Consider the following 26,873-nt stretch of genomic DNA (forward strand, 5'->3'; position numbering starts at 1 on the left):
TCTGTGCTAGGCATGGGGGTCCAGCTCTTGTCCTCAAGACCCTCATAGTCTAGTGTGGGAGATGGAGGTTAGAGACAGTTATCCAACCCCAAGGTCATCTCTGTGATAAGGGTCAGGGATGGCCCTAGGGGCCTGGTGTGAGAAACGTTCCACGGTGGTGTGACTGAGCCAGAGACTAGGATGTGGGTCCTCTGTGTGCAACAGTCCACATGTAACAGCTGCTCCTGCCTGCAAGGCCCTGATCCCACCCTGGGCCTGCAGCAGGCTGAGGAATCTGGGGAAAGCTGACCAAGCCTGTGACTGTGGGCTGAGCTGGAAACTGGATCCAGAATCCCCCAGCCCCCTGCCAACGTAAGACATGCTTCTGGGCTGAGGCCCCAAGGGACCAAGTAGAGGGAACTGCACAACTTCTAGAAGTGTACACAGAGAGAAAGTGACAGCGATGGAGCCCTGCCAGCCAAAATAAGCCTGAAAACCCCAATTCCGAAACTCATGAAAACGTTCAGTGAGACATTGAATGAGACATCCCACAAAATAGTAAGCAGAATCCAAGTGGAAGGAACAATAGAATAGCCTGAAAAGAGTTCAAGTAAACACATTTAGGAACCTCAAAAATACCAGAAGTGACACTCATAAATCAAGAAGAAATCGATTAAGCACAAGCAGCAAGAAATGAAATAAAACTAGCTGGATAGGAAAAGGATCTGCATGAAATGGAAAACAAAACATTTCAACAGATTGGATAAACTCTCAACACTGTTGAAGAGAATGGTGGTGAATGGGAACCTGGCATTGAGGAATTTCCCCAGAATGCAGCAGAGAGAGACAAAGATAAAACTGAGAAATTACATGGAGAATGCCATGAGAGGCTCTGGTAATTGTGTACTAGGAGTTGCACAAGAAGAAATAGAGAAAATGGCAAAGAAGTCAGACTTAATGAGAGTTTGCAGATAGACATGGAGAAAGATGTGAGGTCTCAGGTCTGAAGTGCACTCTGGAGTACCAAGCAAGATAAATATAGTAAGTCCCCTACATATGAACGAGTTCCATTCTGAGAGCGTGTTCATTAAGTCCAATTTGTTCGAAAGCCCAACAAAGTTAGCTTAGGTACCCAACTAACACAATCGGCTATATAGTACTGTACTGTAACAGGTTTATAAGACTTTTCACACAAATAACATAAAAAACAAACAAACAAAAAATAAGGAAAACATTTTAAATCTTACAGTACAGTACCTTGAAAAGTACAACAGTACCAGCTACATCACTGCTGCTTTTACGCTTGCTTCCAGACATCCTGGGCTTGAAATAAAGATACTGTACTACTGTACTCTATACAGTACTGTACAGTAAAGTACACAAAAGCACAACCACTTGTAGAGGATGCATGCATATGACAATGTACGCCAGACACATGCACTAACTTATGTGATTGGACATGCGAATGCACGTTTGTATCTTTGAAGGTTCACAACTTGAAGGTTTGTATGTAGGGGACTTACTGTATAAATAAAGGAAGCCCTAGGCACATCATGGGGAAAATGCCACACTTCAGACCTAGTATCTACAAAGGAATGACAATCAGACTCTCCTCAGATTTCACATCAGCAACAATAGGTGGCAGAAGACAACTGCAAAACCTTCAATACACTGCGGGAAAATGGTGACTGATAATTTTATATCCAGCCAAACTATCTCTCCAGATTGATTATGGGAGGAATATGGGAGCTCAGAAGGGACTGCTTTTCTCTTCTCATAGGAAAGGGTGAAATCTGGGAAGACATCACAGAGGAGGTGCTGTTTGAGTTTCCTAGGCGGTAAGGGGGTGGGAAGAGAGTTCAGGTAATTTGGGATGGTTGGAGAGTATGAAGGAAGCATTGGGAAATGAAGCCCAGATGGGCTGGGCACCAATCCTGCAAGCCTGGAATGCCAAGGTGAGGATTTGGGGCTTTATCCTGTGAGGAGAGAGCAGGGAGGCGCGTGCTTAGAGCCGTGTCTTAGGCAGATGGCTGTGGGGCTGGTGTGGGGGATGGAGTGGCTCCGGGGGTTGAGGTTGGAGGCTGCATTCTTCAGAGAATGGCCCTGCATCAGGTCTGCCTGGGTCCCACCTGTCTCCCCACTCAGCAGGCTGTTCTGTCCTCTCCCCCACCTGTCATGGGGTCCCTGCTCTGCGGCAGTGCCTCAGGCATACCATGTCCCCTGCAGATGACCAAGATGCTGGACCTCCTGGAGGACTTCCTGGAGTATGAGGGCTACAAATATGAGCGGATTGATGGTGGCATCACCGGGGGCCTCCGGCAAGAGGCGATTGACAGATTCAACGGTACCCCCGCCCCACCCCATCCCGGGGCCCCGTCTGCCTCTCCTCCTACGCTAGGCTCTTAGCCAGACCACCCAACTCATGGTCAGGGTAGCTGCTCCTCAAACGGCCGAAGAAAGCAGACCAGTCCTTAGGTCCTAATAGCTGGTAAAAGGGATTCATTCCGTGGAACTTTCCAGGGGCCTGCTGGGGTGCAAGAAGCCAGTAGATAACACTTGCTCAGAGCTGAGAAACAGACAAGGAGGAAGGCAGAAGGGGAGGAAAATCCCTCTGTTACTAAATGAAGCCGGTGCTGAGGGTCTGGCCAGCACCTGTGGGCTTCTGGTATGGACACCAGCTAAACCTCCAGTTATAAGCAGGGCCGGATGGGGCCTGTCCCCGGAACACAGGCTGCGGGGAGGGCCAGAGCTGAGCAGCGCTCCCTTAGAGGAAGGACAGAGGGAAGGGCAGGGCCACACAGGCCCAAACTTCCAACCTGCTCTCTTGCTTGCCTGGGAAGGAGAGGTGAGGGGGGCAGGCCAGGAGCTGGCTCTGGAGTGGAGGAAACCTCTGGAGGGGGAAGTGGTCCAGCACCTCTTTAGTGGCAGGTTTGCAGCAAGTGCTGATGAGCTCTCTTTCCCTGGGGCTTGTGGCTGCATCCCGCCTTCCACCCTCAGAACAGGGCTGGGGTCCCACGGCTCCAAAACCCAAAGCAGCGACTCCTGTGCAGTTTCAGCATCTAGATGCGGCCCCAGCACACGTCTGAGTGGGAAGCATCAGGAGTATCGGACACCTGTTTGCAGCTCGAGTAGGTGCCGTGGTCAGTCCCAGGTCACTCAGGGAAGGGCCCTGATGGGCCTCAAAACCAGCTGTCCTGCCACAGTGGGCACTGACCAGAGGGTCGGCCTGGGTCCTGGAGCTGTGACCCTGAGTGTTCCTTGGCTGCTCTGACAGCATCACGGGCAGGGGAGCTGTGAGGGCGGGAAGGACCGAGTTCTCCAGGGCTCCCTGGGGCCTGACCCTCAGGGGCTCTGCCCGTATTTGCTGGCTGTTTGCAGTTTCTTCTTTGCCCGCCTGGGCTTTGAAAATTGGTTCCTTCTCATTCTGGCTCCATCCTGTTGGCTCAGGGCTCAGAGCTGGGGGATCCATAGGGCTCAGGTGGGCTGCTCTGTCCCCCCGCCCGGGGCCCCAGGCCTCCTGCGGCTTCCCTGAGCACAGCCCAGGCCACTGTTGCCTGTGATGGGGTCACAGTTCTAGCCCTCCCTGCCCCGATCTCCCCTCCAGCTCTCCCGTCTGCCATCCACCTGTCCCCACCCCTACCCCTCTGGGTGTGCCCCTCACTCACCCCGCTGGACGCCCACCTCTCTTCCTCAGCCCCTGGGGCCCAGCAGTTCTGCTTCCTCCTCTCGACCCGGGCAGGTGGCCTGGGCATCAACCTGGCCACGGCGGACACGGTCATCATCTACGACTCAGACTGGAACCCGCACAATGACATCCAGGTGTGTGGCCCTGACACCAGAACCTTCTCAGAGGGCCCCTCGCTGACCCTGGCTCTGTGGGCTTTCCCTCCCTCCCCCCACAGACTGTCTCAGGGCTTTACCTCTCCCTGGACCCGCCTCGTGGAGTCCCAGCCCCAAGAGGGACCTGGGAGGTGAGCCCCTCCAGCTCCTTTATTGTACAAAAGAGGAAACAGCCCAGGGAGGGCAGGGGATGTGTCCAAGAACACGCAGCGATCTGTGTGACCATGACCCCTGGTCTGTCCCATCAGTCTTAGGGTCAAGGCCGTGGAGTGGGGCAGGATGAGGGGGTCCTGGGACCCAGAGGGGGCCAGTTTGGGAGGAACAGGAAAATAGAGTTGAGGGGACAAGGCCTGTGGAGGTGGGGAGAGGAAGAGATGGAGGCGGGGGCAATGGGGCTGGTGAGGAAGGATGGGAGGGTTGGGGGGCAGGGGTGGTGGGAGTAGAGACACACTCTGCTGTCCATGGCCACCCCTCTCGGGGCAGGGCCGGGCACGCACACACTTTACACTCTTGGGGCGCACACACAAACTCATGTCTCATGCACACGTGTGTGCACCCGTGCACAGTCACCCCCACAGATCTAATCACACCGGATCACGTCACGCGGACACCTCACGCGCAAATCCCCGGGCATGTCCTCATAGCACAGCCTGTCCTCGCAGGGTGGCTGTGCATCCCACTAGTGGCCACTCCCGGGGAGCTGCAGCCCCCGTCTCGGCATGAGCACCGTCAGAGCCCCGTGTGGCTTCATTACGTCAGGCACACTGGCCACACTGCCGCTCACACCGCTGCCTTGCACACCTGCAGTCACCCCGAGTTCCGTCTGCACAGGCGCCCCGGCCCACAGGAGGCCACACGGGACGCGAGCACGGCTGCCCTGGTGCACTCACGTCTCCGCGGGCGGTCAGGCAGCTGGTTCCACGCAGAGCGCGCTCAGGAGCCCACGTGCATGCCTCCCTCCGCCCTCCGGTGCCTGGCCCTGAGCCCCCGGCCCTCTCTCGGTTGAGCCATGGGTGCTAAGCTGCAGGTCGCCCGCAGGCCTTCAGCCGCGCCCACCGCATCGGGCAGAACAAGAAGGTGATGATCTACCGCTTCGTGACGCGGGCCTCGGTGGAGGAGCGCATCACGCAGGTGGCCAAGCGCAAGATGATGCTCACGCACCTGGTGGTGCGGCCGGGCCTGGGCTCCAAGTCCGGCTCCATGACCAAGCAGGAGCTGGACGACATCCTCAAGTTCGGCACGGAGGAGCTCTTCAAGGACGACGTGGAGGGTGGGTATCCCGGGTGCCGGGGCACGGGGGGGTGGTCCTGCTCGAGACACTCCCTTCCCAGGGCATCTCCAGTGTGCAGCCTTTCCCACCTCTGCTCCCCTCTCCTGGCCAGGATGGGCGGGGCCAGGGTGGCATCTCTGGGTGCTGCCCCCCCAGCTCTGCGGCCCCCCACCTCTGTCCTACAGGCATGATGTCTCAGGGCCAGAGGCCCGCCACGCCCATCCCTGATGTCCAGTCCTCCAAAGGGGGAGCCCTGGCCGCCAGCGCGAAGAAAAAGCACGGCAGCACCCCGCCAGGTAGGGGCCCACCCAGCCCAGCCCCCAGACCTCCTGTACCCCGGATGGCTTCTCCTGGAGAGGAAGGGGGCCCCCCAAACCCATTTTGTCAGGTTCCCCTGCCTGTGGACTATAGCTGAGCGGGCAGTGGGCTGTTACATTCTCTGATCACCATGCTCCTCTGTTGCAAGCCCTCGAGGGGACTGGGAAGGGCCACTGTCTGGAATCTGTTCTGGTGGGGGTCCCCCAGCTCTGCACCTTGTCTGCCCCCAGGCGACAACAAGGACGTGGAGGACAGCAGTGTGATCCACTACGATGATGCGGCCATCTCCAAGCTGCTGGACCGCAACCAGGACGCCACGGACGACACGGAGCTGCAGAACATGAATGAATACCTGAGCTCCTTCAAGGTGGCGCAGTACGTGGTGCGCGAGGAGGACGGCGTGGTAAGCCCCGCCCCTCCTCGGCCCCGCCCTCAGTGACCACGCCCCTCCCTTCAGCGGCTCCACCGATCTGCGGCCGCACCCCTACTGCAGCTTCTCCATCTACGCTCCGAAACCGATTATCCAGAAGGCCGGCTCCCTGGTCTCTCCTGAGTGGGCCCTCCACCCTCCACGCGGACCCTGGGTGCTAATTATTCTTCCACGTGCCAGTTTTCCTTTTGAAACTGGGGGCCTCCTGAGGACAAGGGTGGGGCTTATTCTGTTCTATACCCCAGTGCCTGGCACAAGGTCAGGGAATACTTGTGGAGTGAATGAATGAATGAATGAATGAATGAATTACTGCGGCAGGAGCAGGAAGAGGAAGAACATGTGGGGCTGGGGGTGATCAGGGAAGGCTTCCTGGAGTAGGCAGGCTTTCCAGTTCCTCCTTGAGCCCCTAGAGGGTGAGATGTGATAGAGGCAGCGAGGCCTCCTGGGGCGGAGATGCGCGCTGGCCCCGCCCTCACGGAGCCCATGGCACCTGCGTCCCCAGGAGGAGGTGGAGCGGGAGATCATCAAGCAGGAGGAGAACGTGGACCCCGACTACTGGGAGAAGCTGCTCCGGCACCACTATGAGCAGCAGCAGGAGGACCTGGCCCGCAACCTGGGCAAGGGCAAGCGCATCCGCAAGCAGGTCAACTACAACGACGCCTCCCAGGAGGACCAGGGTGCGTGTCCCGGCGGGCAGGATCGTGCCGGAGGGGAGGGCATCCCTGTGGCGGGAAGCCCTGGGCGTGGGAGAGTAGCAGCCGTGTGGAGTGGCCTGAGCCGGGAGGCGGTGGGGAGAGCTTCTCGGAGAAAGGGTGCTCCGGGGCAGGTGTGGGGTGTTGGGTATTTGGGGGAACAAGATGGGTAGTGGTTCAGTGACTTCACGGCTAGTGGTGTGACTTTAGGCAAGCCTCAGTTTCTCCATCTGTAAAATAGGGACGACGATGGTATAAGGTCTTAGGATGTAGTGTAGGGTTGTAGGGATTCTACGGGAGCTCACAGGAAGTACATGAGGGCTCTTTTCGTTGTCACTGTTCTCGGGCTGGGGTGTAGGGGTTTGGTGTGCCCCTGGGTGTGGGGGGCTCGGGTGGGCTTCTGCTTGCACAGCTCACCCTGCACCCCTCTGCCTGACCCCCCACAGAGTGGCAGGACGAGCTCTCAGACAACCAGTCCGAATATTCCATTGGATCCGAGGACGAGGACGAGGACTTTGAAGAAAGGCCGGAAGGGCAGAGTGAGTCTCAGCGCGGGGCCGGGGCCCAGGCGGTGTGTCGGGGAGCTGGTGGTCGGCATGGGGCGCCCTGGGGGCATCAGGACAAGCATCCATCCTCCAGAGTGGGTCCTGAGGGGCCTGCTGTCCTGGGGCGAGCTGCTGGGTGGGTTGGGTCAGGACCCCAGGCCCGGCTGAAGGGTCGTGGCGGGCTGCTCCCCCAGGTGGACGGCGACAATCCAGGAGGCAGCTGAAGAGCGACAGGGACAAGCCCCTGCCCCCGCTTCTCGCCCGGGTCGGCGGCAACATTGAGGTGGGGCCTGCGTGCACACCCCGCTTTCCCAGCTCCCATTCCCCAGATTTCTCTCATCCCCTTTCAGAGCAAAGAGCTCCCTGCTGCTGCCACTCCCGGGGCGCGGAGGAGGGGCGGGAGGGCCGGGGGATCACGCTGGGTCAGTGCCAAGTAGAGGTGGGCCTGGGACAGGCCCTGGTCTGGGCCGTGCCCCTCTGGGTCCTGCCCCCGCTGGAGACCCCTGCTCCTCTGTGCCCCTCCCTTCCCTGTGCTTTTCTCCCACATCTCTGAATTCCCCGCTCCCTCACCCTGATCTCCACCGGCCCAGGTGCTGGGCTTCAACGCCCGACAGCGGAAGGCCTTTCTAAACGCCATCATGCGCTGGGGCATGCCCCCCCAGGATGCCTTCAACTCCCACTGGCTGGTGCGGGACCTTCGCGGGAAGAGTGAGAAGGAGTTTAGGTAAAGGGGCTGAGGCGGTGGCCCGGGGCGTGGCCGCCCGCCCTGCAGCGGGCAGGCTCCGGCGGGGTGAGCCAGCACGATGGGTGGCGTCTCCGCCGGGTTAAGGGCATCCGGAGAGCTCACTGCTGTCCGATGTTGGCGTGCCTGGGGTCCAGGCCTGGGCAGGGCTCATTGGCAGAGAATGCTGACCAGTCCCCTCTGCCAGAGCAGCTGGTGTTAACGGCAGCGCGAAGGATCTGGGTTATCTGGGGCGAGGGCCGTCCCAGGAGGGTCCCCTGCCCGGGGGGCCTCTTCTGTCCTTCCCTGGGGCCTGACCCAGCCAGGCCTGGTTGGGAAGCAGGCGACGGGTGATGATTCCAGCCAGGAGGTCCCCCGGGGGTCCTGCCGGCCCCCCACTCCCTGAGCCCCGGTCCCCCCCACCCCAGAGCCTATGTGTCCCTCTTCATGCGGCACCTGTGTGAGCCGGGGGCTGACGGCGCGGAGACCTTCGCAGACGGCGTGCCCCGCGAGGGCCTCTCCAGGCAGCACGTGCTCACGCGCATCGGGGTCATGTCACTAGTTAGGAAGAAGGTGGGTGAGTAGCCTTTGCTGGGCTTTTCCTGGTGGCCGACCACGGCCCAGGTGTGCCCCTGGGGGGTCAGCAGGCAGAGGGCAAGTGCCTGGCTTTCCAGGGTCTGAGTCAGGCTAGAGGCATGGACCCACGATGCCTCTCTGGGTGGGGAAGTCGGAGCGGGTGGGGACTGGAGGCCGGGATGGCAGGTGGGGCCGGGCTCGGGGTAGGGGCTGGCAGGGGAGTTTGCAGTCAGAAGGGCATGTGGCTTGGCCAGCCTCGGGTGGAGGCGGCACCTCTGCCTCACCCCAAGCCTGGGACGCCCCCAGTCCCACGGGCTGCCCTGAGGCCCTCAGTTCTGAGCTCCGACCACCTCCCTCCCTGCTTCCCTCCCACCTGCCCCAGGTTCAGGAGTTTGAGCACGTCAATGGGAAGTACAGCACCCCGGATTTGATCCCTGAGGGGCCCGAGGGCAAGAAGCCAGGCGAGGTCATCTCCTCGGATCCCAACACACCAGTGCCCGCCAGCCCTGCCCACCTTCTGTCTGCCCCGCTGGGCCTGCCAGGTCTGGGCTGTGTCAAGCAGGGGAGGGCACCTGGGTCACGGGAGGTGGCGAGACCCCACGTCCTCCCCACATCCCACAAGGGCTGGCCTCCCTCCCCGCCCAAAGCTTCTGGCTGCAGAAGTGTCACTCCCCTGAGAGATTTTCTTTTTAATGGCAGCTTTTTTTTTTTTTTTTTTTAGCACCTTTAATATTTATTTATTTATTTATTTATTTATTTGGCTGTGTTGGGTCTTCGTTTCTGTGCGAGGGCTTCCTCTAGTTGCGGCAAGCGGGGGCCACTCTTCATCGCGGTGCGTGGGCCTCTCATTATCGCGGCCTCTCTTGTTGCGGAGCACAGGCTCCAGACGCACAGGCTCAGTAGTTGTGGCTCACGGGCCCAGCTGCTCCGCGGCATGTGGGATCTTCCCAGGCCAGGGCTCGAACCCGTGTCCCCTGCATTGGCAGGCAGATTCTCAACCACTGAGCCACCAGGGAAGCCCAAATGACAGCTTTGAGATGTAGTTCACACACCACCGTGTTCCATCTTTAAAACTGTATTATCCAGTCGTTTCTAGTAGATTCATAGGATTGTGCAACCATTGCCTCTAATTCCAGAATGTTTTCATCACCCCAAAGAGAAACACATACTCATTAGCAGTGGCTCCACATTCCTTCTCCTCGTATCTTCCTCAGCAACCACTAATCTACTTTCCGTCTCTATGGGTTTGCCTATTCTGGACATTTCATGTAAATGAAATTATACACTATGTGGCCTTTTGTGCCCGGCTTCTTTCACTAGCATAATGTTTTCCAGGTTCATCCACGTTGTAGGGTATCAGCACTTCATTCCTTTCTGTGGCCGAATACTATTCCATTGTTTGGATCCACCACATTTTGTGTATCCACTCATCAGCTGATGGATTTTGGGTTGTTTCTACCTTTTGGCTATTGTGGATAATATTGTGAGTAACATTGCTTTGAACTTTTGTGTTCAACTGAAAACAAGTGTCTTCATTTCTGTTGGGCGTATAGCTAGCAATGGAATCACTGGGTCACATGGTATAACATTTTGAGGAACTGCCAGACTTTCACAGCGACCACACCATTTTTCATTCCCACCAGCCACGTGTGAGGTTCCAGTTTCTCTACATCCTCACCAGCACTTATCTGACTTTTTGCTTACAGCCATCCTAGTGGGTGTGAAGGGGCGTTTCGTTGTGGTTTTGATTTGCATCTCTCTTTTGATTTGCATTTCTCTTTTGATTTGCATCTGTGATGGCTGAAGATGTTGAGAATCTTTTCATGTGCTTCTGGGCCATTTGTGTGTCTTCTTTGGAGAAATGTTGTTTCAGATCCTTTGTCCTTCTTTAATGGGTTATTTGCCTTTTTGGTGATTTGTGTGTTTATCTGGGCAAAGCATCTTCTTCCCTCAGTCAGACCCCTCAGGCCGGGGGCGTCCTGCCTATCCCAGGTGACAGGTGAGGCCCCGAGAGGCTCAGCGCCTCTGAGGATGTCCTGCTTCGGGGCACAAGTGCCCTCTAGTTTACTAGACATGCCTAGCTTACTTCCTGGACCCGTGTGCCCGTGGGCAAGTCCCTTACCCTGCGGGCCCCGTTTTCTCATCCGTGATGTGGAGCCAGGATAGTGACCACCTTCCAGGGCTGCTCAGAGCACGTGGGTCACTGGCCCTTTGCAGGATCAAGAACTGACTCAGCGTGGGGGAGGCACGTGGCCAGTCAACCAGCCTGAAAGCCGGGACCACACCCAGCCGTCCTGGCTCCTAGTCTGGGCCTCCACCTACCTCACTTCCCTGCTTCCAGATGGGAGGCCCCCCACCCCCGCATGTAGCTCCGTCCTGTCGGCCCCTGGCTTTGGCCTCACTGGGCCCAGGGTCCTCCCACGCTCCTCACATTGCAGGCCTGGCCTGGGTGCTCTCGCTCACCTGGTTCACCTGTCCTTCTGGAGGTGCCGGGCCCGGGATCCTCTCTGACGCCCCATTTTCTGCCCTTCTCCCCCTCCCCGCCCCAGCTCACCTGTCTCACCCCGTCTCCCTTGATCTTTCAGACAAAATGGAAGCCCAACTGGGCTACTTGGAAGAGAAGGAGCTGGGGGTGCAGAAGCCAAAGAAGCCCCCAGAAATCCAGGTATGGAAGATGCAGGTGTCTGGGCCCCTGTGGGGTGGGGGTGGGTCTGGGGACCTTCTCAGGCCTTGCCCAGGCAGCTGTCACTCAGGCCCCCTGGTTCCAAGTTCGAGCCTCTGTGTCTGGGGAGCGGGTTGGGAGCGAGCAGTGGGAGCCGGGAGAGTGGGTTCCGAGCCCAGCACCCCTCCCCTGCCTCCACTCCTGTTGAGGCGCCAGGCCCCGCAGCTCCCGAGTCTGTCCTCCCTAGGCCCTGCCAGCTGCCCTGGACAGAGCGGAGGGTGAGGACAAGCACGAGAACTCGGAGGGCAAGGAGAGGGCCCGAGAGGAGCGACTGGAGGAGACGGAGAAGGCCCAGCCCTCCCCCGAGCAGCTGCCGAAAGGTGCGGGCTTCCACCCTGATGCGGCGTCAGGCCTGGCTCAGAGGAGGGCAGCCAGGCCGCCCTCTGCCCCGTCTCTGCCTGGCCGGGTGGTGGGCTGTGCATCGCTCTGTCCTGGCACCACAGGTCCCAGGGTGAGGGGAGAGCCAGGGGCTCAGTTCTCTGCATGTGGGCTTTAACTTTTCCTGCTGTACAGTTTGGGGGTTATTGGGCTACATCTTTTTTTTAAAAAATAATTTTATTTATTTATTTTTGGCTGCGTTGGGTCTTCGTTGCTGCGCGCGGGCTTTCTCTAGTTGCGACGAGTGGGGGCTGTTCTTCGTTGCGGTGCGCGGGCTTCTCCTTGCGGTGGCGTCTCTTGTTCCGGAGCATGGGCTCTAGGGCGTGCACGCTTCAGTGGTTGTGGCTCACGGGCTCAGTAGTTGTGACTCGCGGTCTCTAGAGTGCAGGCTCAGTAGTTGTGGCGCACGGGCCTTGTTGCTCTGCGGCATGTGGGATCTTCCCGGACCAGGGCTCGAACCCGTGTCCCCTGCATTGGCAGGCAGATTCTTAACCCCTGCGCCACCAGGGAAGCCCGGGCTACATCTTTTTATTAGTTATTTCTGAATCAGTGGCCTCGTGGTCTGAACACATGAGTCTGTATGATATTGTTTTTATATGATACTGTTGAAACCTGCTTTCTGGCTTAATGTGGTCAGATCTTGTAAATACTCGTGTGCTTGAAAAGAATGTTTGTCCTTTCATTGCTGGGTGTAAGGTTCTAAATATATGCATTAGATCATTATGTTGTTCAGATTTTTTTATATCCTTACTTATTTTTGGTTTGCTTTGATCAGTCACATCTGAGAGACTTGTGTTAAAATCTCTCACTGTGAGTGTGGGTTAGTCTCTGTCATCGTAAGGCCAGATTTTGTTTCGTATAGTTTGGGATTGGGTTGTTAGGTGCATATTGGTTCAGGTTTTTTATAATTTTCTGTTTATTATGAATAACCTTCTTATCCCTCCTGATACTTTTTGCTTTAAGGTTCATTTAGGCTGATTTGGATTGAGCTTATTTTTGTTTAGTATACACTTGGTGTATTTTTTTTTTTTCTTTTTGGCCATGCTGTGCAGCATGTGGGATCTTAGTTCCCTGACCAGGGATTGAACCTGGGCCCCCTGCAGTGGAAGCGCAGAGTCCTAACCACTGGACCTCCAGGGAATTCCCATACTTGGTGTATTTTTTTCTATCCTTTTACTTAAAAGTATAAATAAAAACTTTATTGTGATATAATTCATATTCCATACGGTTCACCCATTTAAAGTGTATCATTCAGTAGTTTTTATGTATTCACAGGGTTGTAGAATCATCAGCACAATTAATTGTAGAACATTTTCATCATTCCAGAAAGAAACCCTATGCCCATTAGCCCATTTTCTCCTCCCCACAGCCTGTGGCAATCACTAATTTACTTTCTGTCTCTTTGGATTTGCCTGCTCTGGACATTTCATATAAATGGAATCATAAAATATATGCCTTTTTATGTGTGACTTCTTTCACTAAGCACAGTGTTTTCAAGGTTCATCAGTTTTGTACCATGTATTGGAACTTCATTCCTTTTTGCTGAATAACATTCTACTCTGTGGATAGACCATATTTTATTTTCCCATTCATCAGTTGATGGACTAACCCAACATCAGTTGGGTTATTTTGCCTTTTGGCTATTATGAATAATGCTGCTGTGAACATTTGTATATAGGTATTTGTGTGGACATAGATTTCAGTTCTCTTGGGTATATACATAGGAGTGGAATTGTTGGATTGTATGGTAACTTTAATATTTTGAGGAACTGCCAGATTGTTTGCTACAGTGACTGCACCACTTTACATTCCTACCAGCAGTGTATAGTTTTCCAATTTCTCCACATCCTGGCCAACACTTGTTATTATCTCTCTTTTTGATTATAGCCATCCTAGTGGGTGAAAAGTCATAGCTCAAGTGGTTTTGATTTGTATTTCCCTTCTGTGTAAAGATGTTGAGTATCTTTTCAAGTGTTATTGGCCATTTGTACATTTTTGCTGGAGAAATGTCTTTTCAGATCCTTTTGTCCATTTTTTAATTGGGTTATTTGTCTTTTTATTATTGAGTTATAAGAGTTCTTTATAATACATGTTCCACATCAGATATGGTGATTTGCAAGTATTTTCTTCCATTTCTTAATTTTTAATCTATCTGTATAATTAAGTTTTAGGTATATCTTTTGTAAACAGTATATGGTGGGATTTGTTGTTTTAAATCTAATCATATAATCTCTACCTTTTAGCTGGCAAATTTAATCTCATTACATTTATTGTAATAGCTAGGTATTTGGATGTATTTCTACTCTTATTTTGTGCTTTATATCATCCTTGCCTTTTCTTCTTTTTTCTCCTGACATCTCTTGGATTGATCACATTTTCTATTTTCCCCTTTTCCCCTCAACTTCTTTGGAAGGTTTACAGTCAATTCTATTTTGTACTCTTAAATTTTTAACATGTTACCTCCTGAATACTATAAGGACTGTAGGCAACTTTAGCTCTGACGCACTCCCTTTTCATCTTCCACGTGCTGTTGCTTATTTCTAAAAGTTTTGTGTTTGCTTGTTTGTTCATTGTTGATTTGTTCAGTGTCCTCCTTCCCAAAATACACCCTTCAGTGGTGCTTTAAGCAAATTTCTGTGGATGGCAAATTCTCTCATTATGTGTTATTTTTCCTTTACATCTTATTGTATTTTTCTTGAATAATAGCAGAATTCGAGGTGGGATAGGGGTTTTCCCTCAGCACTTAAAGATGTTATTTCTTTTGTATTCTGGCTTCCATTGTGCTGAGAAGGCTGCTCTCAGGGTAATTGCTGCTCCTTTGTAGGAAACCTGCCTTTTCTATCTTTCCTAACACGGAAAGACCATTTGTAAGATACTCTGTTTGTCTTTGGTCATGTGCAATTTCACAACAATGAAATTTTTATTTATCCTGCTTGTGACTGACTGTGATTCTTTTTTTTTTTTTTTTTCTTACTGACTGTGATTCTTAAAGCTGAGTGTTGTGTCTTCTATCGGTTATGGGCAGATTCTCAGTCATTCCCTCGCTGAATGTTATCTTTCCTCCCATTGTGTTTATTTTCTCCTGGCATTCCTCTTACTCATCAATTCATTCATTCACCCAACAAATATATATTGAAGGCCTGCTGTGTGTTGGGGGCTGTCCTAGGCTCTGGGGACACAGACAGTGAACCAAAGCCAAAGCCTTCACATGGAATTTGTATTCTACTGGAGGACCCAGGTGATCAGCAATAAGCACAAGTAGGTCTTGTTCAATAACAGACTCCAAATGCAATGAAGAAAAGAAAGCAGGTACAAGATTTGTGAAAGAGGGAGGCGGACGTGTCTTTCACATCTTTTACTTTTTTGTTTCCTGTTTCTCTGCAAGGCTTTTTGAGTCATCCTCAGATCTAGCTTCAGTTCCTACTTTCTTTTATACAGCTATTCATTTGTATTATTTTCTATGGTTGCAAAACAAATGATTACAAATTTAGCAGCATGAAGCAACACCCATGTATTAGCCCACAGTTGCATGGGTCAGAAGTCTGGGGTGGTGTGGCGGGGTTCCCTGCCAAGGGACTTGCAAGACTGAAGTCAAGGCATTGGCTGAGCCGAGTTCTCATCTGAAGGCTTGGGGGAAAATCTGCTTCCAAGCTCATTCTTGCTGTTGGCCGACTTCAGCTCCTTGGGGTTGGAGGACTGAGGCCTCCTTTGCTGGCTCTCAGCTGGGGGGCCATTCTTAGCACCGAGAAGCTGCCCACGTTGCTTGCCACGGGGCTCACTCCATCTTCAAACCAGCAATGGTGCACCAGTCCCCCTCAGGCTTCAGATCTCTGACGTCCTTTTCTGTGACCATTCAGAGAAAACTCTGCTTTTAAAGGGCTGGTGTGATGAGGTCAGGCCCACCTGGATAATCTCCCTCTTTTAAGATCACCTGTGCCTCATCGCATGACCTTCTCAGGGGAGTAGGATCCATCACATTCACAGTCCTGACGACTATGTACAAGGCTTGTTCTCCAGGGCCAGGAAGTCGTGAGGATGTCTTAGAAATCTGCAAGGAGATGTCTAAAATGTTAGTGATTATGTATTTCATTTCTAGAAGTTTTATCTGGCTTTTTCTACTTCCTTTTTTTTTTTTGATTTGTCTTTTCTTACGATTCTCTTCCTTTTTTTTCTCTCTGTCTGGCTGTGGGTATTGTCTTCTGAGTTTCGTTTGGGTGCATCTTCATCAGAGATTGTTTTATCCATGAGAACCCATGTTATTCCTGGGTAGCAGGAAATGTCTCCCCTTCTATTTCCGTGAAGCCCAGGGCCTCGTGGTCTCACTAGTGACTTGGCTGGTCTGGGACCAGTCTTTATGACACAATTCAGATTCCACAGCCTGCATGCCTTTGTGTTGGGTTTGGACCCTCACTGGGGGCTTTCTGCCCCCTAGATTCCATGTGGGAGCCAGGCTTTCTCAGCTTGGCCATGAGCTGGCGGATGGAACTTTCCCTCTTTCGCAGAGAGCACAGCAGTTGGAGGGTGTTGGTTCACTGGTTTAATTCCAGTTCTCTGCATCTCTGGGGCTTGTGGCCTCATCCTTCCTGTCTGGTGTTGAGAAACAGCTGGAGCCCCCCAGACCTCTTCCTGGTGTCCAGTCACCCTCTGCCCAGGCCCCCAGCATATGCTTCTCGAGCTTTGAGTTTCCATTCATTTATGGCACCTGGCAATTTCCTTTTCTTCTTGTGAGTGCACCCGTGTGGTTTTTTTTTTTTATTTTTTAATTTTTAATTTTTATTTTTTTATTTTTTTGTTTGTTTTTATTTTTGGCTGTGTTGGGTCTTCGTTGCTGTGCACAGGCTTTCTCTAGTTGTGGCGAGCGGGGGCCACTCCTCGTTGCGATACGTGGGCTTCTCATTGTTGTGGCTTCTCTTGTTGCGGAGCACGGGCTCTAGGCATGCAGGTTTCAGTAGTTGTGGCTCGCGGGCCACAGTTGCTCTGCGGCATGTGGGATCCTCCCGGACCAGGGATCGAACCCGTGTCCCCTGCATTGGCAGGCAGATTCTTAACCACTGCGCCACTGGGGAAGCCCCACCCGTGTGTTTTTTTAATGTGATAGATATTGCCTGACATTTCTGGGTGTCTGTAAGAGGGGTCTTGTGTTAACGAAGCCCTGACATGTTGCCAGAACTTTGAGTCCTCTGGTTATCACTGTGGTAGGGAGGGTTCGGAGACTGTGCCGTGAGAAGTTTGGGGGGAGGGTGCTGCTGGGATGGGTGGGTGGGGTGAGGTCCCGCCCCCACCCTGCCTCCCCAGAGGACCCTCCCTGATGGTACCTGTTGGGCTTCTGAGTAAGATGATGGAGAGGATTCCGTGCACGGCTAAAGCACTGTTGGGAAGCCACCAGCCTGGAGTCTCCTCTGCCCTTCCGGACCCCTCCCCACTCTGTGAACACACTTTGTCTTGCAGAAGAAGTGCTTGCTGAGAAGGAGAAGATTCTGGACAAGTTGGAGCTGAGCTTGATTCACAGCAGAGGCGATGGCAGTGATTTCAGGCCAGGTTTGGGGCTCTTGCATGTGCTCTGTCCTGTGTCCCTTGGTCTCTTGAGGGAACCATCTGGAACCTCTTGGTCCTCTTGCAGCCTCCTGGGTACCGTCCCCTTGGCCCCAGGCCCTGATCAGAGCTGCTGGGTGGGAGCCTGGACTCGCCAGCCCCTCAGGGGACAGACCCTCCACCTCCTCTCTCCTGACCCCTCCTGTGGCCCTGGCCACCACCAGAGGGAAGGAGAACTGGTCATAGAGTTTGGCCTAGAGCATTTGGGGTTCAGCAGGCAGCCTGTGTCCTTCTAAGTGCTGGAATGTTCTGGAACGGTTGTCCCAAGATCAGAGCCCCAAGGCGGCACTGCCCTACTTCAACATAAGCTGCATTTTCACAGTCCCCCGCATCCCCCCTGTTCCCAGGTGGTCCTGACTTGGTGGAGGGACACTCAGGCTTGGAGCAGCCCTCCCTGCTCAGGATGGAGAGAGGGGGCTGCTGGCTTGTCTGTTTCAAATCCCTTTGGGCAGTGAGCCCCTTGCGGGTGGGGAGATGTGATTCCCGCTTGCCTTTGGGTCCCCAGTGCTTGGGGGAAAGAGGCCCCTGGGCAGTGCCTTTGGGATGGATAGATGAAGGTGGGTCTGTCCTCCCACAGATGACACCAAAGCCGAGGAGAAGGAGCCCATTGAAACACAGCAAAATGGTGACAAAGAGGAAGATGAGGAGGGGAAGAGGGAGGACAAGATCGGGAAGTTCAAGTTCATGTTCAACATTGCAGATGGGGGCTTCACAGGTACTGGGGTGGGGCCGTGGGCAGAGAGCAGTGCCTGTTTGTGTCGCAGGCTTCCTGATGGTGGGTCCCAGGAGTCTGGGCAGATGTTTATGTTATACTAACGTGTGAATGGTTGACAAAAATCCACGGTATGACCTTTCCTAGTAACGCTGGAACACTGCACCTCTCGGGGTGGGGAGATGGTAGGTAGTGAGGGAGAGGCTTTCCTAGGCCCACCTCTGTGGGGGCTGGGGGGCACCTCATTCTGCTCCCCTTGGCTGGCTTCCCAGAGCTACACACACTGTGGCAGAACGAGGAACGTGCTGCTGTGTCCTCGGGGAAAATCTACGACATCTGGCACCGGCGCCATGACTACTGGCTGCTGGCGGGCATCGTGACGTATCCTTGGCTAAGCCGGGCTGGGCAGGACCCTGGTCTGTTCCTCTGTGGACCTCAGGGAGGGGTGTGGGGCTTGTGGGATGAGGAGTCAGGGGCTGGTGCTCCTAACCAGGTGCCAGCGACCCTTTCCTGGTGATGATGACAGTGACCGTGATCATAACTGTAGCGTGTCCCTTTATACTCAATACTCCATCCTCACAGCAGCCTTCCCAAAGGGTCACTACTACGATCCCCGTTACACAGAGGAGGAAACAGGTGCTCAGAGAGGCCAAGTGACTTGCTCAGGGACACACAGCCCTTCCATCTGACTCCACAACCAATGCTCCTAATTCCTACCTGATACAGACCTCACCTCCTCCCACTGATGACACCTGAAGGGTGCTTCACCATTTAGGAAGGCTTTCATTCATTCGTTCATTCTTCAATTCCATCTTTACTGATCACCTGTCATGTGCCAGGCACGGAGGATGCAGCCATGAACAAAACAGGCCCAAATCTCTGTCTACCTGGAGCTCACATCCTACTGGGGGTAGATGGTGAACAGCATAAATTAGCAAAGTGTGGGGTTTAAGGAACATGATAAAGGGAGGATGGGAAAACGGAGCTTTGTGGGTGGGGGTTGCCTGTAATGTGGGAAGGTCAGAGAAGGCGACATTGAGTACAGACCTCCCAGAGACAAGGAGAGGGCCACAGTGCTACCCGGGGGGAGCCACCCAGCAAAGCCGGCCTTCATGACGGCCTGGAGTGGGGCTGGTTATTATAACAAGAGGTGGAAAGTTGTAGATCAGGGGTCGGCAGACCTTTCCTGGGAGGGACCAGGGAGTGGATATTTCAGGCTTTGCAGAGGACTCCTCCAGTCTGCCATGGTAGCAGAAGTAGCCACAACACGTTAACCAACAAGTGTGGCCGTGTTCCAATAAAACTTTATTTACAAAAACAGGCTGTGGGCCGGATTTGGCCTGTGGACCCAGTTGTGGAGGTTAAGATGCTTGGAGCCAGCCTGCCTGGGTTCGAATCCTGACTCTGCCCCTCACTAACTGTGGGACTTTGGGCAAGAAAACTGTGCTGTTTTTCTTTGTTCCCTCTGAAGGCTCTAGCGGAGGCCCCTTCCTTGCCTGTCCCCAGCTCCTGGTGGAGGCTGTCAGTCCTTGGCGTCCCTTGGCTTACAGCTAGCTGCACCATTCCAGTCTCTGCCTCTGTTGTCACTCACATGGCCTTCTTACCTGGGTGTCTCTCTGTGTCCAAATTTCCTCCTCTTACAAGGACATCAGTCACTGGATTAGTGCCCACTCTCTCCCGGGATGACCCCTTCTTAATCTGATTACACCTGGAAATAGCCTATTTCCAAATAGGGTCACAGCCACAGGTGCTGGGGGTTAGGACTCGGATGCTTCCATCCTCTGGGTTTTGGGGATGAAGGAGTTTATCTGATGAAGGCTTGGTGCCGTGTCTGGGCTCCTGGGGGCCCCTGTCGGTGTCCACTGATTGTCAAGTCACCCTTGTCGACGTGCTCATCTTGCAGCCAAGGTTAATTATCTGGAGAGCACAAAGCCAGGGCGCCGAACCCCGGGCTGGTCTCCCGCCCACCACCCCGTGGCCAGGTTTGCCCTTAACGGTGCCCCACCCAGGCACGGCTATGCCCGTTGGCAGGACATCCAGAACGACCCGAGATACATGATCCTCAATGAGCCCTTCAAGTCCGAGATCCACAAGGGCAACTACCTGGAGATGAAGAACAAGTTCCTGGCCCGCAGGTTCAAGGTCAGTCCTTGGCAGGGCCAGAGGCTGGGGGCGGGCTGCTGCAAGAGGGCCGGTTACATGAAGGTCTGGGGCAAGTTACATGAAAGTCTGGGGCAAAGAAATGAGCGAGCAGCAACCCCCCACCCTGTATATCCGGATGCGGGCCAGACTGTCCAGGAAAGGGAGTCATTTAGTCAATCAACGAACAGGTGCTGGGTCCTTGCACTGGGCCAGACCCCCCCTGGGCGAGTGTCCCTGCCCTGAGTGATGGGTGCAGAGAACTCAGCTTGGGGCGGGCTCTAAGGGGTGGCCCAGAGGGTGGACAGCCGCGTGAGGGTGTGTGTCCTCCTTCCCTGCTTTCCGCCAGAGCCTTGGCCTGCGGGGGTGGGTGCTGGCGGAGGGGGGCCAGGCCAGCGCTCAGTCGCTCTCCTCCCCCTGCCCCCTCAGCTGCTGGAGCAGGCGCTGGTCATCGAGGAGCAACTCCGGAGGGCCGCGTACCTCAACATGACCCAGGACCCCAACCACCCCGCCATGGCCCTCAATGCCCGCCTGGCCGAGGTGGAGTGCCTTGCCGAGAGCCACCAGCACCTCTCCAAGGAGTCCCTCGCCGGGAACAAGCCTGCCAATGCCGTCCTGCACAAGGGTGAGCGAGCCCGCTCCCTGGAGGGGGGCCCACCCGCCTTGCTCCTGCCCAGCGGCTCCATAGCCACAGGTGTGGGCGTGGGGCTGGGGACAGGACATTAGATGGGACAGGCTGTCATCCAGCCTCTGCTCTTAGCTGTGGGGAAAGCGAGGCCCTTGCTTTTCTAGCCTTTTTCGGAGGGTCAGCGCCATGCAGGCCCTGGGCGGCGGGTAGGTGACATAGAAGACTATTAAGTTGTACAAGCTCGTTTATCGAGCCTTGACAACATGTTTTATTTTTTTATTTTTTTTTTTTAGTGAAAGAGGAGAGGACCTTTTTAAAAATAAAAAAAATTTTTTTTATTGGAGTAGATTTACAATGTTGTGTTAGTTTCAGGTGTACAGCAAAGTGAATCAGTTATCCATATACATATGTCCACTCTCTTTTAGATCCTTTTTCCATACAGGTCATTACAGAGTATAGAGTAGAGTTCCCCGTGCTGTACAGTAGGTCCTTGTTAGTTATCTATTTTATATGTAGTCGTGTGTTTGTGTCAGTCCCAGTCTCCCAACTTGTGACAGTGTGCTTTAACTACGTTCTCTCTTTAATCCTTGTAATATCTTTAAGTGGTGAGGTTTCTCATCCCGTTTTAAAGTCGGTGCTCGGGGAGGTGAAGTAGCTGCCCAAGGTCTCCCGGGATTCACATCCTTGACCCTCGTGCTCCAAATCCTGAGGAAGTTCCCAGGCTGGTTAGGGGGCGGGGGTGAGCCAAGCTCACGTGAGGGTCCCTGGACTCTGCGGCCCCCGCTGCCTGGGAGAAGTTTCCTGAGGCTGCTCTGCCTTGGGCGTGGACCCTGTCCCCCGCAGTGGCCAGTGCTGCAGGCCTCCCCGGGAGCCAGGAGGCTGGCTGAGGGCCCGGGGGGAAGCCCAGCGTTGGGTCGGGGTTCCTGGCTGTCATCTCTGCAGCCCTCGGCCCGGGAGAAGCTGCTGGGAAAACTGGGCTCTTGTCCAGCAGCCGGCGGGGCTCTGCTTGGCTGGCTGGGAGGGCCGGGTGAAGGGCGCCCCCTGGCGTCCGCTGCGCGGGTGCAGTAACACAGCGACACAGCCTGGTAGCTAAGTGCCCGCCTGGGTGCCGCGCCCCGCGCCTCCCCTTCCCTCCCCAGTCCTGAACCAGCTGGAGGAGCTGCTGAGCGACATGAAGGCGGATGTGACGCGCCTGCCCTCCATGCTGTCCCGCATCCCCCCGGTGGCCGCCCGTCTCCAGATGTCAGAGCGCAGCATCCTGAGCCGCCTGACCAACCGAGCCGGGGACCCCACCATCCAGCAGGTCAGGCCCGGCCTGCGCCCCGGCCCCAGCCCCCCACGCACGTCCTGGGCGCCCTGGGTGGGGGCTCGGGCCGGCGTGGGACTTGGACCTTTAAACCTGAGTCCTTGCCTCCAGGGCGCTTTCGGCTCTTCCCAGATGTACAGCAACAACTTTGGGCCCAACTTCCGGGGCCCTGGACCGGGAGGGATTGTCAACTACAACCAGATGCCCCTGGGGCCCTATGTGACCGGTAGGTGCCCGTCTGCTTCCGGACGGCATGGGCAGGGGCGCCCGCGGGGCCCCAGCCGGCCCCCCGCCGCCCCAGGCAAGCCGAGCTCTCCTCTCTTTGCCGCAGATATCTAGCCGTCCCCGAGATTTCCCTCTGCTGCCGGGCTCGTTTCCAGTGGAGGTGAGGCCACTCGTGGGTGCTGCGCTGTCCCTTGTTGTCCCTCCTTGGCTTGGCGAGTCAGGCCAGGCCAGTACAGGCCCTGGTCCCTGCGCTTCTTCACGGCCCTGGGGCCCGGGGGCCTCGCCCCTCCACGCTCGGGGACCGTCTTGGGGCCGGTGTGTCTTCCTAGGCTTCCAGACGCTTCCCCGGGAGGCTGGGGGGGCAGCACACGGCAGGGCAGGTGCACGTGGGTGTGCTCCCCTGTGTACACGCGTGCTTCTGTACACCGGTGTGTTGGTGTGCGTGCGTGACCCCGGCAGTGAGTCAGGGACCATTGCCCCCAGCCTGGAACCCTGACTCCACCGTTCTGCCTGCGCTTTCCTGCTGGGTGGTGGATGCCCTGGGACGTCACCTCCCCCCAACCCCTGCCCAGGACCAGGAGGGTGGCCCAGCGTGTGTGCGGCTCAGTGTTACCGGCTGGGAGAGGACCAGGAGGGTGGCCCAGCGTGTGTGCGGCTCAGTGTTACCGGCTGGGAGAGGACCAGGAGGGTGGCCCAGCGTGTGTGCGGCTCAGTGTTACCGGCTGGGAGAGGGTTTGAGTCCTGAGAAACCACCAGTCTGCTGTGGCCGCCTCCGCCCCGCTGACAGCCCCCGCTAAGCTGTGTGTCCCATCAGAACCTCTGCTTCGGCGCGGAGGCTCGGGGGTGGGGCGGTTCCAGACAGGCTGCTCCTTGGGGTCCCCGCCTCCTCCACGCCCCGGGTGTGGCCGTGGCCCGAGGCTGGGAGGTCTGGGCTAGGGGACCCCCTGGTGTCAGTTGGCCATGACAGGTCGTAGTGGGTGGTCTAGGGTGTTGGGTGCCACCCCTGTGGGGACCCGAGCGCCCAGCTGTGTGACCCGTGATCTGCCTCTTGCAGCCGCGCCTGCCGGGCCCCCTGCCCGACCCCCGCAGGAGAGAAAAGCTGCCGCCTTTCTAGAGCCACGCCACCCGAGGACAGAAAGGGAAAGCGAGAAATGCCACCTCATGGGGACAAGGCCGCCTGAGCCCAGAAGTGCCACCTGCTCCTAACCCAAGTGCTCCCCACACCAGCCGGGACGCACCCTCGGCCACCTCTGCCAGGACGACTTCCTAGAAGAGATTTCATTTCTTTGTACATCTTTTGCACTTTCCTGTTGAAGACTTGAACAAGTTTGTCTTGATAAACGTCGAGTGACGCGTGGGGCAGTCTGACTTGCAGCACGTACGTCTCTCTGCCGACGGGTTCCGGACCTGAAGGGACGCTCCTGGGAGCCCAGGGGCCGCCCACGGACTCGGCCCGGCTGAGGAGGACGAGGTGCCCGCCCTGGGCGCCCTCAGTCTGCCCCCATCCCCCCATCCCGCCTGCACCGTGCTCCAGCCCCTTGCCCGTGAGGCCCCCCAGTGCCAGGTGGGTCAAGACTGGGCAACTGGCTGGCCTGAGGGTAGAGACCTGGCCGACGCCCAGGTCAGGCCAGGCCACTTCCTGCAAGGCTGGAGACCACCAAGTATGTGCTGTCTCCGTGGGACAGGTGTCTGTCCCTGGCCCAGCCTGTCTCTCAGCCCCTGGACTCGGTCGTCACCAGTGGAGGGTCTGTGGCCCCTGCCCTGCGTGGCAGGTCACTTGTTCCCCGGAGGGAAGGGGAGGGCAGGGCCTGCAGGTGTTGGCCTGGGGGCTGCCAGAGGCTTCCTCTCAGGCCTCCGTGGGAAGGGGCGTGCCCTCCCCCTGCCGGGGTGTGGCTAGCGTTCCAGTGGGGAGGGTCACAGCAGCGCTGAGGGGGGCCCAGGAGCCCCTGGTCCTGCCCTGTGCCCTGGGGGTGCCCGTCACCCCCACATCCAGGTGCACACTCCCCGTGCGATCTGGCCGCAGATGTGGAGAAGCCAGGCCACACGCTGGAGCCCGGGCTTATCCCTCCCTCTCATCTTGTCCCCGGAGAGGCCTTGATCTGGGCACTTGCCATCTGGAGTGGGCCACGACTGCCCTCGCTGTGTTCTCGGAAGGCTTGGGGAAAGCTTGGAGGCAGGAGACTGGACCCAGTAGCCTCTGCAGTCTTCCCAGCTGGAGCATCCCCAGCTTCCTGCCTTGTTTCCTGCCAGTAACGCCCCACTGGAATACTGATCCTCCCTCGCCCAGCCGGTGGTGCGCTGTGATGGCCCCAGTTTGGAGGAAGGGAGGAACGGGCCAGGGCCTGGGCCTGTCTGTGTCTCATGTTCCCTGTGGCCCAGCCTGGAAGGGAATTCCGAGCCTTGAGCAGGGAGGGGCCTTCCTGGCGTGGAGCCCTGGGTGCAGAATCCTGTCTGAGAGACAAGCTGGGCCTGGGGGTGGAGGCACCAGGGGGGTTCTGTTCTGCTCCCTGGCCAGGACTGGGGCCAGGATTTGGGGGTGTCTTGGGGACACAGGGCCATTGGCCAGCTCTCCCTGAACCCCTAGAGGGCTGGACCTCCAAGGCCCCTGCCATCTCCAGGTTGGCCAACCCTGGCACTGCGGGTGGGAGGAGTGGGGGGGGCGCACAGGTGTCCAGGACACATGTGACAGCCGCTGACCCCGCCTCCTGGAAGGGTGGGGTCATTCCTGTCCCCTATGGTTTGTCCAGTGCCATGTACGTACATTCGTGGTCCTCCGACCCGTGCCCCCCTGCAGAGGTTCCGGCTCAGGCCACGGGCAGCGTGACCGCCAGGAGCCCCCGACACGGGGCCCTGTGACTCTGCCCTCTCAAGCAGGCAGTCAGCCTGCCAGACTGGCTGGCCTGGTGGGGAACACAGTGGATGGGTCCTGAATGTCAGGTCAGGGGGCACGTGGTAGAGGACGGGGGTCTGTGTTGTCCCCGCTGCCTCACGCCAAGGGCAGGTGGTCCTTCCCCTGCCAGCCCTCGCTCCCCAACCAGCTTCCCTCTGCCCTTCTGTTTCTGCTCCTTCCCAGGCCTCCGCCCTTTTCCTCTACCAGCCAGAGCCAGGCACCCACGGATGGCCTGGCCCCCGGCACTGCCTGGTCCAGGAAGGGCTCAGCTCTCCAAGACCAGCACCTGGGAGGCCTGGGAGGGGGGCTGCGGACAGCTGGGGAGGGGGTTTCTGGCTGACTGGTTTTGGAGAAGAAAAAGGATCTCTAGAATGTTTTCTTATTGGTTTATCAAGTTATCTCCTGCCGAAAGTTGTAGTGGTGGGGAGGGGGTGTTGGCCATCTTCAGCATCTTCAGGCTGGGTTTGGTTTTTCCCGCGGGCAGAAGGAGAGTCGTCACGTGCAAGCGGAAGCCGGAAGTGCCAGCCCGCATTTTTGTTTCCAGCCACCTTATTATTTAGACCAGTGCCGAGTAGGCTTTCTGTTGAACCATCTTGGGGCCACAGTCTCGGAAGGCGTAGCTGGCTGGGCTCCTGGGTGACCAGGGGAGTTTGGGCTGGACTGTGTCCGGGGGTCCCCTTGCACACGCCCACCACGGAAGCACATCCTGAGACCCCCTGTGCAAGGAGGTCCTCCCTGCAAGCCGCCTTCAGAAGCTCCTTTGTTTTCTGCAAGTGATGACCATGGTACCACCATGGTACCATGGTCCTGTTCTGCTGGTACCACGACTCGTGCAGCCACCTGCCCTCCTGCTTGTTGGGCGTCCCTTCCCAGGGTCCTCTGGGGACTCCCTGGCCCAGGTCAGGGGCTGGCTGAGTCTTGCCCCAGGGACACCTGTAGCCCTTGCTGCCAGGCGTTGGGTCCCAGGGATGATGAGGGCCTGAGGGGATCGTGTAGAGGGTAGGCTCGGGGACCTCCGGAGTGTGCCCAGAGTGGGGTGGCAGGAAGGAGCTTGTCTGGGAGGCGGGGGCTGAGGTCTTGGCCTGGCCACGGTCCAGGGTCCCCCCCTCCGTACCTGCAGCTGTCCTGTGCCGACCACTCTCTCTGTCGAGGAAGCTGGCTCCCGCCCCATTTTATATTTCTGGAAGTTTACAGTCGTGGTGCATCAGCCCAAAGTCATTGGCTTGTGTTTTGGGATTTTTTTCTTAGTTTTCAGATTTTTTTTAAACAAAGTATTTTTTTAGGTGCGATAACCCAGAAAGGGCCCGTTGGGTGTGTGTGTGTCCTGAACCCCTGATACTGAGCTGGGAGCCTGAGCCTCCCATGGCTCCTCTGTGCCTGGGGTTGAGGGGAGGGGCCCACCCCGGGAGGGGCCCACCCCCCTGTCCGTGCATCGGTGCGTGAGAGGATGAGGGAGCAGACGCCCGCACCCAGGCCGGCATCTGGCCCAGCGGAGAGGGGCCGGCCCCTTGCCTGGTAGAGCCCCCAGCTGGCAATGGGGCCGGGGCGCTGGGGCGAGTCGGGACGGTCCCAGCCGGGGAGCCGGGGCTGGAGGCTGAGCCCCTGTGTGTAGTCACCTGTCCGGTCCTCGGGAGGATGTGTAGGAGGCTCGACAAAGACTGTAACCGACCCCGTTCCCTTTACTTTGTACTCTGTGTATGTCTTGGTTTTCCGTGTTTTAATAAATCCTTTGGGAAAGGATTGGATCAAAGAGTGTTCTCCTAGCTTCTCACTGATCTAGGATGGGGGTGGCCGGGGAAGGATGTGAGGGGGATGGGGTGTCATCTAAAGCCACCTCCCACCTGAGGAGACACGGCCCCATGAGGCTGAAAGGCTCGCTGGGAAGGGGGCGCCCCAAAAAGGGGTGTTCA

General features: G+C 56.4%; 1 protein-coding gene across 3 annotated transcripts in view; it reads left to right on the top strand.

Moving 5' to 3' along the window:
* The window catches only part of CHD5 (chromodomain helicase DNA binding protein 5), a 65,551-nt gene extending 38,838 nt beyond the window's left edge, over nt 1-26,713 (top strand). For 2 of the 3 annotated variants that reach the window (XM_082398662.1, XM_082398664.1), the window contains 22 exons: nt 2,206-2,323; nt 3,674-3,798; nt 4,858-5,089; nt 5,275-5,385; nt 5,638-5,810; nt 6,340-6,514; nt 6,976-7,068; nt 7,269-7,357; nt 7,665-7,798; nt 8,224-8,368; nt 8,754-8,913; nt 10,957-11,036; nt 11,281-11,413; nt 16,920-17,009; nt 17,641-17,778; nt 18,048-18,156; nt 19,785-19,917; nt 20,344-20,539; nt 21,682-21,845; nt 21,960-22,074; nt 22,180-22,233; nt 23,128-26,713. In XM_082398662.1, the coding sequence (XP_082254788.1) occupies nt 2,206-2,323; nt 3,674-3,798; nt 4,858-5,089; nt 5,275-5,385; nt 5,638-5,810; nt 6,340-6,514; nt 6,976-7,068; nt 7,269-7,357; nt 7,665-7,798; nt 8,224-8,368; nt 8,754-8,913; nt 10,957-11,036; nt 11,281-11,413; nt 16,920-17,009; nt 17,641-17,778; nt 18,048-18,156; nt 19,785-19,917; nt 20,344-20,539; nt 21,682-21,845; nt 21,960-22,074; nt 22,180-22,187 (2,721 nt within the window). In that variant the 3' untranslated portion in view covers nt 22,188-22,233; nt 23,128-26,713. The remainder of the gene's footprint in view (nt 1-2,205; nt 2,324-3,673; nt 3,799-4,857; nt 5,090-5,274; nt 5,386-5,637; nt 5,811-6,339; nt 6,515-6,975; nt 7,069-7,268; nt 7,358-7,664; nt 7,799-8,223; nt 8,369-8,753; nt 8,914-10,956; nt 11,037-11,280; nt 11,414-16,919; nt 17,010-17,640; nt 17,779-18,047; nt 18,157-19,784; nt 19,918-20,343; nt 20,540-21,681; nt 21,846-21,959; nt 22,075-22,179; nt 22,234-23,127) is intronic. The other variant, XM_082398663.1, reaches the window with a different exon arrangement.
* Nucleotides 26,714-26,873: the final 160 nt, after the last annotated feature.

Source organism: Balaenoptera borealis (genome assembly GCF_965194805.1).
Source record: "Balaenoptera borealis genome assembly, chromosome: 1".
Lineage (NCBI taxonomy): Eukaryota > Metazoa > Chordata > Mammalia > Artiodactyla > Balaenopteridae > Balaenoptera > Balaenoptera borealis.